The sequence below is a fragment of the Dromaius novaehollandiae genome, chromosome 3, assembly GCF_036370855.1.
Source record: "Dromaius novaehollandiae isolate bDroNov1 chromosome 3, bDroNov1.hap1, whole genome shotgun sequence".
In the NCBI taxonomy this organism is placed as follows: Eukaryota; Metazoa; Chordata; class Aves; order Casuariiformes; family Dromaiidae; genus Dromaius; species Dromaius novaehollandiae.
The window spans coordinates 101,357,110-101,370,272 of NC_088100.1; the positions used below are offsets into that span (position 1 = coordinate 101,357,110).

Sequence of the window (13,163 nt, forward strand, 5' to 3'; positions counted from 1 at the left end):
GGCCTTCCTCCCCGGGGCGCGCGTCTGCCTCTCACTTCCTTGCTGCAACGCTGCCGCTTCACAGCGAGCCAAAATTGCGTTTAACACGCGGCCACTAGCATCCCACCCCGCAGCAGCCTCCCGCGGACGCCGCACGGGGACACGGCTGCAAGGCCACCGCGGCAGCGGCCCAAGGAGCATCCCAAAGTGAGAGCATCCGGAAGCGGTGCCGGGAGCGAGCCCTGCTGCCCGAGGGGAGACCGCCGGGCACCGCAGGCACCGGGCACAGAACGGGAGAGGCTCTCAACCTTTATGCACCCAAGCCAATGAAAAACCGCACAAAAATCACCGCCAAACGATCATTTCTCTGCACTCAGAGAATGACATGGGTGGCGAGCAAAGGTGGCATCTGGGGCTGTTCAGCCAGAGCCATAACTCGAGGGGCCACAACATCCTGGGGCAATTAAGTCGAAGACAAAGTGTTACGTGTGAACTGGCAACTCGCACGTGACATCAACCCTACCCGTTTTTATTCTAAAATTACATACACAGAGATTATATGATAATACAGAAAAGCTGTTTGCCAAAACACAGTTTCCCGTTCACATTAGGCCAGTCATCTCTTTCTAGTAAAAATTTCTATCATTTCATCTGTTATTACTTACCCAAATTCTGAAATTATTTCAATCTGTAGAACACTGTATGTAAATGACTTGTAGACAGCGATATGGAAAAGATAGGAAAAACACTATTTGAGAGTTACCTTCAAGCTCCCCAAAAACCAAATATATACCGCAACACATAAGATGATCAAGAACCAATAATCTTGAAGAGAAATCAGAAAGACACACTAATTATTTCAAAAACTACCCAAGAATAGGGATATACAATAGAAATGTTTCAAATGAAGGATGCACATATTCTTTAACTGGATTACAGGAGCACTATGTAATGATGTTTTGCAGTTTTTGCAAGAGTGGGAAAGACTTGTTGTAGATGCTGCTTAATGTGTGTGATATTACCAGATCAAGAACAAACTGTACCAGCTTTCTTTATAGGGTTCAGTTATGAACTATAAAGGCCAGACTTCAGTCTCTTTAAATAAAGTGTGTGGGTGGGCAGGTAGGTGTGCGCGCGGGTAATACACCGGATTCTGAAAACTTCCTCCTTAGTTCTGGAAACAAAAATAAGGACTAATCACATTTTAGTTGTAAAAATTAACTTCCTCTGAAGGCCGAAAGGCAGATGTACATGACCCTATCAAACACAAAACCACACATACTGAAAAAGATAAATATAATACACGCCATATACTGCAAATATGCCATGTATGCTCTAAAATCAATTCCATTTTGCTTTCTCAGAATTCCTTCTATTATCTATAGCTCTGAAAAAAATGTCCCTTTGCGATCTATAAAAAAGAAAAGAGCAATTGTTGCCATTAACTCACAAAAACAGCAGCCAAGTTATGGCTTAGAGCTCTTTTACTGGTAAAGTTGCTACAGCTAGATGAACAGAGACTTGAAGTCTCCATTACAAATAATAATTACATAATATACTTTTAATTGTCTGCATTTAAGAACCCCCCACACAAATGCCTTTATTATCAATAAGTCAATAACTGAACTGATATCCAGAAAGCCCACAAACAGTAGTCCAGATTTTTACATCTCTGAAGGTTTCAGATAACCATGGCTAAGATATGTTGTTTGGGGGTAGGAGGGTGAGGAGGGGAGTAAAAGATCAAATAAGATAAGTCACACTTGGGGTTTAAATCTTACCTGCACACACAAATATCACTTCCCCTTTCTTAACTTTCCCCTGCCCTTACGCAGAATTTTTAAAGTACTACTTCTGGTTTAGGGAAAGTGAGATCTGTTCAGGTCTGCAGGGACAGGGGGCAGAGACTCTAGAATGGGTGGCAGAAAAAAAAAGGGGGGGGGGGGAATCATAAAACTGGGAGAATGACGAGGATAGTAAAGAGACCCCATTCAGGGGAGGGAAAGAAAATGTAAAATTTCAATGATGTCAGCAGCAACATGACTTTTTTTTAATTGAGTTTGGCATAGCCAAAATTTCAAATGCACATTTTAAACCCCACAAATATTTGACTTAAGAGACACACATGTAATTCTTAAGTGGCCCACCCTTTTTTTTTTTTTTAACCATTTAAAATAATAAGACTTGAGGAAAAAAAAGAAAAAGTGAATGGGCTGAATACTGGGACAGCAAAAGCCTAAGTCTGCTATAAAAGTGATGGGTAAAAAAAAAAAAAAGCTGTGTGATGCCAATATTAGGGGGAAACTGCAAGTTAACACCTCATTTAGAGATGTTCCCTTGCTCAATACTCTAAGTAACTTCCTCCCTTTCATGAAACTTCTTACTCCTTGTCTCTAGCAAGTGCATTTGGCTCCTGAACACACACTTACTGCAGCAGGGCCTCAGCAACACTGCTGCGGGAGCTCAGCCGCTCCACTCTGCTGCAACTCGAGCCATGTTCAGGAACAGGGCACCTAGTAACCTATACAGTTTTCCACAGATACAGAGGAAGCGATGCTGCTTTGTGCTTGCATAACTTGCAAACTTTAAGTGCATGTGTTCTGAAATACTTTAAAACACAAAATAGCATTTCGAACACAGCACTAGATGGCTTACGCTCTTTGGTTGAGATAGATCACTACTTCAATATCAGGCAGCTAAAATCCAATTAAATATTCTCCTAACCCCATATTCCTCTGGGGGCAGAGGGGAGAGTGAGTGAGCAAGTGAGTATTTATACATATATATTTTAACACAAACACTGTTTTGTAATAGAGCTATGAGCTCAGCATGCACACACAGAAAGTGGATGATCAAAAAGCTGTTCAAAACTTGGATCACTTGATATAAAAAGCAAACTGCCTCTGACATCCTACCTTCGGAAACAGAAAGCCAGACTAAGTACGACTCCAGTACCATGCAAGTCTCTGGCAAATTATCCCACTGAAAAAGCAACAAGTTTCCTCCAAGTGAACCTATTTTCTGGGTTTGTCAATGCACGCCAGGATGCTTAACCTAAATGAAACAATTCTGCAATTTGCTGAGATGAGAGATTGGTAATAACTGCCCATCTGAAGTCCACGGTCTGAATTCTTTTCCACCAAAGTTATGCTGGCAGTACCTTTTTTGGTTAGCATCCTCAGTGTTTCTTAGAGGCTTGCAAATGTCCTCTGTGGGTTGCAGTGCAGAAGGATGATCACAGTATCATCTAGAAATCACAACTAGCCTCTGGTCCTGCCTCTCTCAAAGCTGGAATTCATGTTCCTATCAAGACACAAAGCAATAGTTGCCCTGACCAGAGCTCTGAGCTGTCACCTGAGAAGATAATAAGCCATTTTACTGCAAAGGGCACACAAAATCAGGTAAGAAGACACAAGCACATTGATATCACATAAAGCATTGCTAGACTGGCACAAAAAAACAGAAATAGCAGAGCAGGGACAGAATTTTTGTTTTAAATATTTTCAAAATAGAACTTCTGGTAAGATGCTTAATGATACACCAAAGCGTGGGATCCCATTTCTCTACTTAAACTGCAGGAGAGACAGAAGTAGAGCTGTGCTTTGCGATTTGTTAAAAAAATTACGCGCTCCCTCAAAAGTGCTCATCAAAGCAAGTGCAAGACCCACAAGGCAGAGCTGCTCAGCCAGCATTCCCAGAACAGCATGCAATAGTGTAACAGGAGCTACAAGTCTGGCAGGGTTAAAATGTTAATTCTAAGTGTATTAAATGATCACACAAAAGCTGAGAGGACAGGTGCTTTCTTTGTATTGCCCAGTCATCCCAGGGGTTTTTTCTTCCCCTCCTATATCTCATACTTTAGGTACCTAAGAATTCTAAAGAAATACCCAGCCCTGATTACCAAGAATATCTAACTCCCTCAACCTACACCAGCATCTTTCCCATTTCCTCTCTCCAGTGCTAGTATATATAATCAGTAAGACTTTTATTACACCAAAATCTTTAAGTGCCTTATTTGGCGTATTTTCACTGGTATTAAGTACAAATAAGCACTTTCCATAGAATACATCCTAAAAGAGCTTACGCTCACAGGGGAACTCAAATAACTAACAACTATTAACATCTACAGACACGGCCATGGGGCGTCAGCCACCACCTCCTCCCGGACCCCCCAGGGAGGGCGACTTCGCTGCCGGCACAGCAGCTCCCACGCGGAACAGCTGACAACATTCACGTCTGCCCTGGTACTACATGCTGCACGCGCAGGGCAGCTCCTTCTCTCCACGGTATCGTGATCCGCTGGTGAATGCAAAAAACGTATTTTTTTAAATCACTTAATCTTGGGGATTCTATTACTGTCCTTAATCCTCATTTTCTCTATGTGTAACAGGAAAATAAGCAGGGTTTTTTAAGCCAACCTAAAAAAAAATAAGAAAAAAAAGAAAAAAAAATTTCTTCAAATCCATCTCCCCCTCTCTCACACCACTAAACACTTCATAGATATAGCTTCCTTTAACATTGCAATACTGACAATATATGAACATTCTTAGGATTTGTTTGTTTATAGTTTACTCATTTTTAGACCAAACAGAACTGAAACAAGAAGCATAAACCAAGGCTAACCTTTTCCCCCTCCACAGAAACAAAGAAAAGAAAAAAATCAGAACCCCACAGTTCCATTAGCTTAACCGAGACAGGGAACACGGGTTCAGTTCTAGAGTCACAGACACCGATGAATGTAATCTGTTACCCAGAACCTGAAGTCAGGAACAATTATATAAATACCTATATTGCCTTTCTGGATCTGGTGGTCATCACCACCATTGGGCCCACTGCATCTTCAGCCTATGACACTGCACCAAAAATTCTGCAGCATCCAGAACCATACGATGATCTCTTCTTGCGGTGCCTATTCCCTCGAACCCTGCCTGTCATAAATTGAGTCCTCAACCACATCAACTACTACAGCGGATTCCCATACAAGATGAGACACAGAAGGAAAACAGACAGGGAAGCACTGCAGAAAAGGCATATAGCCTTCAAATACATTTTCCTGAGGGGAAAAAAAAAACTTTTTTTTTAAAGCTCTCTCCTATTGACATCTTTTTCCCCCTTTTCAACTCCCCTTTAAAAGCCAGCACAAGACATTGGCTAAACACATCTTCCATTTCTCAGATAAAAAAATGAAAATGGCTTCTGTTGATTCCCATGAATAGCTTCACTGAAAAGTGCTAGAGGACAGAAATCACGAGCTTGCATTGGGTGATTTTTCATACTAAACAAAAACTAAACCTTATACACATGCATACTGCAGTTTGAGAATATGTGCTGATAGGTAGATCAAACATAGCTCAGGTTGACAAACCAATGCACATGCCAAATGTGGAACAAGATTTAGGTATTTCTCATCTTCATACTTGCTAAGCTACAGTAGTTTCTGCAGATTTACCAAAGCTATGCAAAATCCAGTTCATTAAAAAAGAAATTAAAAGAGAATGAATTCCACAATAAAAATGTTAACACGTAGAAACAGCATCTCCCCAGCCTAATATATTCTTAATGCAACACAAAAAAAACAACAAAAAATCACATTTACATCAGAAATACCAAGTCTACAGTGGCTAAATAACTGGCTTTCTTACTCAAGCTCTTTAATGTAAAGAATAAACTCAGAAAGAAATCAAGTTCAAGCATTTCACCATATCCATATTCAAAAATAACCTCCATATTCACATTAAAGTACACACTCACTCCTCTAATGAAAATTCAGTCCAAGAATTCTGGAGGACAAAGAAAACAAGCAGATTATTATTACTACAGTCTAAACTGCAACCATATCTGTGCTAATCAACCCTTTCACCTATTCGAGGGCCTTAAAAAAATACTGTGGTCACAGATAATTCAAACTATAACACAAATTCCAAATCGGTAAAACAGCAGTGCCAGCAAGTCACCCTTCTTAAATATGTCATATCATTTTCAGCGCAAAATGCCACCCCACACTTTAAAAGTTTAGAAAAACGTAAATGTAGAAATCCTCCCAATCGCTTTTCTCACTGGTCTCACAAAAGGATTTCTCCTCATACACTAGAAGGTAATGAAGTTAATATGGTAGGTTTTGTTGCCTTTTTATATGGGAGTCAAAAACAAATGGGGTCTCAAAACAGTGCTTATTAAAGCTACAGCAAAACTGTCCAGTGACTCATAGCTCTCTTTCATGCTTTATCTTATACAAAGAAAAGGCAAAGCATTTGGACTTTTTAGTTACTGTTGTCTCCATTTAATCAGGATTTTAACAGACATGTTTATAATTTAAAGAGAAAGCATTGCAGCCACACAAACCACTAATTTCCTGCTAGATATCTCTGATGGTGTTTGCATAATACATATTGGGACAGGAGGCGATAGCAGTTCAATGCAGAACTTCATAGCTAAACAAAGTTGTAATTTTCTTCTCGTTAGAGTTCTTGTTTAAAAAAAGCTAAGTGATGCTATGCAGACATAAGTTTTGCAATGTCTCTGAAACTCTCAGCTGAAAGATTTTAATTTATTGTTCTTACTGTTGAAGATAGTAAGGTCTCTAGGACTTCCTTCCAGTACCTCTCTTTGAAAACACTGAAAACCACATTTTTTCATGTTTTTCCCAAAATTCCATTCAGGCAAATTGCAACCAAAAAAAAAAAGTAACAGCTGTATTGCAGGTTAACAAATCTAAAGCAGGCCTTTCCACTAGAAAAGCCCAAACAAAGACATTTAGCAGTGATCTCTAATTTGCTCTGACTCAAAGCATTATTTCACCACAAGTACATCAAACCAAGCATGTTCAAGCAATCAAATTCCTAGGTATATACTTTTGCTTCCATTTCACATGGTCAGATCCCAAGTACCTGCTGCTCTGGAGGTTGGTCACTGGCGCCCTGAAGCATTCAGCCTACAGTTCCAAGCCATTCCAAAGTTTGCCTATTATTTATAAAACCTAGAGGCATTGCAAGATGTATAAAGATATGCTAAAAAAACACAGTTTTTGAAGGTGATATCCATCCTCAAAAACTGAATCTGTAACAGAAACCTTTGGCTTTATTATTCTGCCACTTCTAACTAGAACTTCCCAGTGAAATTCAGTGGTCCAACTAACTAAAGATCCATATAACACACACAACAGGAGACCTCTTTAAGAAAACGGCATGGTCCACTTGCGACTCTGAATAAGGGGGAAGGAAGCAAATTGAGCGCACTCTATTGCTGCTGTTTTGCACAGTGCTGGGTGCAAAGTTCGTCACAACTCTGACGTAAGAGAGACATTACTCTTTTGTTCTCAAAAATGAAAAACCAGGGCAGCATACATACAGTAAACTGTAAGTAAACTAATAGTTCTACCATTCATTTTATGCATATTTGGTATTCTTAATGCACTTATGCATGCACATGCTTCCTTACCTCAGCAAGTTAACTGAAATGAAACATTCTGAAGCAATTTGTATTACTCTTATGTCATAATTTCAGTAAAAATATAAAACGGTGGTGAAATCATTATGTATACGTGGACAACAAATACAGAAAATTCTCTCTTGTTGACAGCCATTTTCGTGGCTTTGCGTCCTCAACTCATAATAATGAAATCAAATGTTTTGTCTTAAAAATTATGAAGTTATCATGAAAAAAGCCTTTTCATTTATTTTAACTAAGCCTCATTTGTAAGCTTAATTAATTTGACGTCCTTTAGGAAGCCAAAGTTGGGACTTAGAAGTATTTGTGACTTCAATTTATCCACTGGGTTTCAAACTCCCAATTTTCCCAGGGGATCATGAAAGCCTGCCAATTTAGCTTGATGCATTAAAACTGTTTACACAAGTCCAAAATACATTTAAACATGAAACACTTTGGTTTCTCTCCCCCCCTTTTGAAGCCCAAATAAACTGGCAGGACAACTGGGAACCTATTCCAGACAGGAACACCACATTCAAAGCTAAAGTTGAATGTCAGAGAAACACAAGAGAATCAGGCAAGACAGCAGTCACTGTTTTCTTTAATACAACATCTAAAATCCAAGGTAGATGCACCTCTTCAAGAGGCACGACAGCTGCTTCTACAGGAGGTCTACATTGCTGCTTCTCTTTCCCCTTCAATTGTATTTTTATTGCATATAAAAATCACATGCATATACAAGCAGCTCCAGCAACCTGAAGAAAAACATGTATTAAACAAAGAGTAAGGCTACTTCTAAAATAAGACAGATTTACTCTCGCAAAAGTAGCCTTCCTAAAAGCTGCAAGATCATGCAACCCATTTCATTATAGACAGTGGGTGAAAGGCAGTGCAGACCAACCGAGAAAGAAACAGGATTCTCAAACACTCGCTTAAAAAAATCCTTCCCAATGAACAGCACTACCACAAAGTAGAGCAGAAGAGATACTAAAAAGTCGGGAGTTGTCTCCAAATATCAATCAGAGTAACCAGGAAACCAGCAGTTAAGGAACATCAAGACACAGCTATATTTAGTAAACAAGTTAGGCTGAAACTATTGAGGATGAATAGAAAAGGCAACCCACTGAGAGACAAAACAACAAGAAGTAATAAAAAAACCTATTCCATCTAACTCCAGTAAGAAGCCTTAGAGCAGAAAGCTTAAGAGGAGCCTTGTAGTATTCACTGATGGCATGAAGCACAAATACTTACAACACGGAGCCAAAAGAAAAAAATAAATTCAAGGAGGGAAGGGAGAGTAGAAAGGAAGAAGAATGAAAACATTTCATGTGTTCCAAGATTTAGCAATAAACTCAGGCCTTTAATCTCTCTGGTGTCTCTCTCCATATCCCACCCCTCCGGCAGCACCGCCCTTTTACTACCACTGCCTGCCTGAATTATCTACTCCGACTGCAAGCTCATCCAGGAACACCACCTTTTAATCAGAGTGCTCATGTGTACGCTTCTTAAAAATGACTCGAAGCTCTCAGAAGAGCTTGGACATCACCCCATCGTGTTGCGAGGTATCCATCCTTCAGCACTTCATGGAAGAGAACCAAAATTCTGCATTGATTTAAAGAAGCAGATGAATCAGAAAGATCAACAATTCCTCTTTAAACTATACAAATGGGCACAAGCACTAACACAGAGATGAAAAATGAGGCAAACGGCGGCTCCACTGGAGCTGGGAAGTAACTGGGAAAATGATTTCTTGAAAAGGGAGTAAGGGAATCTTATAAATAGCTGTCTATCAGGTGATTCTGATCTTTCTAAACAAAATGACTGTCCCTACTAGAAGCACTGACCACCAGCCAGAGAGCAGGGAGCTGCACAGTCATCATACATACCACATGTTATAAAATTAGTTACCCTATAACACCTTCCCTATTGTATTATGTGCAGGTAAAACAGGAAAGACATTCTTAGCCTTGAAATTATCTTCATTAAGAATCAGATTTAACAAGGACCTAAAGTAAAAAGGGGAAAGTAAACCTCAGTAATTGCTATAAACCACATTAAGAAGGGAAACAGCTACTCTGAATAACAAGGAGTGGTGTACAGAATCCTCCTCCACAGTAACAGAATAATTAGCAAAATAATTCTGCTTACAAAAAAAAAAAGAAAGATGCTTCTGAGGATTTTTAAGAGCACTGTTCCTGATTAATATTTTTTCCTCTTACATATACCATGATATAAGCCACCAAAAAAAAAAAAAAACCCTTTGGGAGAGTACGTTTCTCACACAAGAGAGAATTCTGTCATATAACTATTCTTCCCACATCAAAAATATTCAGTTAAAGAGTATTAAATGCATACTATAAGGACAAAATTATCCTCAGCATCCTGGGTATTAAAAACATTTCTAAAAATGAGAGAAGAAGAGAGTCTCTCTAATAGACTCCTCTGTGCATGTGTTTCATCTTTTGTTTCTCATTTTTTCTAAAGCAAAAGCGTTATTCACAACCAGGCCAAAAAGACTGTTTGCAAAAAAGATCATTTTTTCAACACATAATCCTTTGCTTCTGAACTGGCTACAGCACGACGGTTCCTACTCACTGCCCACTGACTAAAGCCTATTTTAACAAAAGGTGAGCTACCAACGAGCTTCTGAAGCTTGTCTTTCTTGCTGCCGTAATTTAATCACTCCTGGCACAAATCAAGGTCATCTTTCTCAGGCAGGACAGACTTACGTCCTGCCAAAGTTTTTATTTTTAAGAAAACGAGCGTACTGACAATAGCATAAAGCAATCTAATGAACTTACTGCTGCTATGAACAACTACACTGCAGCACCACGGACGCTTGTGAAGTCTAGAAAGGCAGCCATAAAAAAAAAAAAGTATTTTTTTTGCCTTCATATTCTAGCTCAAATAAATGACACACAACCCAACGTGCCATCGCTAGTCATTCCACACGTTCACTTTTCTCCATGCTGAGCCCAGCCACGGACTAAGAGCTCAGATGACCACAAGTCACCACCAAAAATCCTCTCAGCTCAAGTCCTCCTGCCACCCCTCAACTGCCAGTTTATCGCTGGAAAGTTCAGAAAAGGCTTGAAAGGTTTTAGCCACAGTTTCAGGAGACACTTTCGCTCTCCATACCCAGGGGAGCATCAAAACCCTCATAACCCTTAACTGAAAAACTGCCTCAGCAGTTACCTGACGTAGACCTGATACGCACATGGAAGATGAGCATTTTCCAGTAATTTTTAAAGAATACCCAGCAAAAGAAATAGGGAGGAGAAGAAGGGGGGAAGAATTAGGAGATTGACCTACATGTCACCCCCACTCCAGCATATTTCTGTCCTATCCCCCCCCTTTTTCTTTAAATCATCCTCCTTTCCTATTTAGTAACAGTACCTATACTGTGATAGAACAATATGTAGATCCCACATAAGAAAAATGTTTTCATTTACTTTATCCAGCTCCTCCCCAATAACAGCAGAAGAATGAAACTTCAGTCTCCACTTAATTATTACAGCTCTCCTTTGTCGTCTTCGTTTCTCTGAAAAAAAAATCCATGAGCTCAACTTTTTTTTCTCAGAAGTGAATTAATTTCTCTGACGATATTTTCAATCATAGAAAATATTTCAGTAAAAAGTATGTCTAAGCTTCAAAGCATCCTGCACAGCTGCACCAGAAAAAAAAAAACTCCAAAAACACACAGAAGATGAGAGTTCATTTATTTTTTATATGCTACCATTCTGTCAAAGTCCTCATTGTTGAGGATGTCTATTAAAATATTTTATACCATGCTGTTATCACATGGTGGTGACAAACTTGGAAATGGCTGTACTCCTTTTTCTTAAGCGTATATGACGAACGCTCCCGTATCTTTGTTTACAATTAGTTATTGTTACAGAGCTAAATTAGCAGAGGCTTTCTCAAAAGGGGAAACGATGCAACGGATAAAAGTAATGGAAAACTGCCCCCAGGAGAACACCCCCTCACCAGCCCCCGGCAGCCGAGTGTGGCTTACTATTCACAAGCCTGAATCGAGTGGGATGAAAAGGAAGATCTCATACCCTAGCAGAGTAACCCCATAAAACGCAAGAGAGATGCTGAACGAACAGCTTAAGCGGTGCCACCGAGAAACGGTGCGCTGGCAGAAGGCACCGTAATCAGACGGCACTCTGGTATCTCTCAGCTAAAGGTGGGCATTGGCTGCACTAAGGAAAACCTACGACGCAGGAAGGAAAGCTTGAGGCCCGAGGAAGGCAACGTCCTTCCCACAGGTTCACAACACCACGACAGGGCCAAGCCAACCCAGGAGCCGGCTGCCGACCACGCAGGGCTCCCAGCCCTTCCCTCCCACCGGCTGCAACACTTCGACCCTCCCGGGAGCCAATTTGGGAAGAAACCCACCAAAACACCTGGGGCGAGCAGTTACCGGTCTGGTGCTGGGTCACCTCTGTGACCCAGTTCACCAGCAGCTCACAAGCGGCAGCACGAGGGTGGAGGAGATGCAGGGCACGAGCTTGCAGCACAAAGCAGAGAGCGAGCCTTACCAACAGGCTTCGCTGTAGTATTTCTTACAGTGTCTTTTCGTGGTGAAATTAATAGTTCTTTTTTTTCCCCCCCCCTGAAGACAGCCTTTGAGCTGTTTTGGCCAGGACCCTAAGGGAAAGACATCGGCAGAACCAGAGCCAGACGCCCAGGCTGCGCTGCTGGGCAGGACGGCATGAGGCAGGAGCCAGGCCCAGCCCGAGCTCACAGGCTTCGTGCTCCGGCTCAGAAGCCCATGCTCTCACTTTACGTGATGCATCTGAGAAAGTAGAAGACCAAAATTCATTGTGCCCTCTGATGAGAGCTGCATTGGAAGTATTTAACAGCAGGATATGACTACTGCACTTGAGATCACAAATAGGATTCAACACCTTACTACCAGTGATAGTCAAAACACACTGAAGTCCTGGTAAATGTGAAATAACTCAGTCTTTTATCAGAAGAGGAGATACCTATTTCAACTGTGGAAATTAATTTGTAATATATAGATTTTTCTACTCTACACAGAAATTGCATACTCTTATCCTTGGATATGTTACATACCATGTACTAAACCAATCACTAGAAACAATTTTCTAAATTATATATAAAATGGTTTCTTTCATCTGTTTACTCTCATAAAAGTTTAAATGTGAAAGCCAAAAGAAAACAGCTGCATCAAGTATTTTCAACTTCAAGAGACATGTTAGAAGGTATTCCTGCCTGTGCTGGAGGGCACAATCTGTAATAACATTTTGCCTTCCAGATAATGACAGGAGACATTAAAAGGACAACTTGCTCTCCACTAAGCTCGCTTGACTGGCAGAGCATGCGCGTGCATAGCACAGTTTTGCCAACGATAGTTTTAATTATTTTCTACATTTCATTGTAAATTACATTAATTTATGGCCTTTCTAAAAGGCATTTAGCAAACAGCTAATTAAATTAAAGCCATTAGATTTTAGAGTTGTTTAAAAAAAAAGATCTCCAAACAATTCACACATCTTTCTGTATGTGTCATATGCTCGTTAACAGCATGAACGACTGGTAAGTGATTATAAGCACAGAAGAAAACTAAGCAGCATGATTCAAATCTGAAAAACTGGGAAGTCATGTAAAGTTTCATGGTTCAAAGAAAAAAATCCTGGGAATGCCCTCTCCTCAGCCTAAGTCCAGCAAACCACTGAACATTGATGCTTGTTATAAAAGCAAAGTCAAAGGCCAACAATGAATATCAT

At 40.3% G+C, this 13,163-nt stretch overlaps 1 protein-coding gene across 3 annotated transcripts in view; it reads right to left on the reverse strand.

Moving 5' to 3' along the window:
* EML4 (EMAP like 4) overlaps positions 1 to 13,163 on the reverse strand; it is a 166,669-nt gene that overhangs the window by 151,346 nt on the left and 2,160 nt on the right. Inside the window, exon 1 of one of the 3 annotated variants that reach the window (XM_064509598.1) lies at positions 3,140 to 3,170. The exons of the other annotated variants lie outside the window; for them this stretch is intronic. Within the exon in view, the coding sequence (XP_064365668.1) occupies positions 3,140 to 3,155 (16 nt within the window). The 5' untranslated portion in view covers positions 3,156 to 3,170. Of the gene's footprint in view, positions 1 to 3,139; positions 3,171 to 13,163 lie in introns of those variants that run through there. 3 annotated transcript variants of the gene reach the window in all.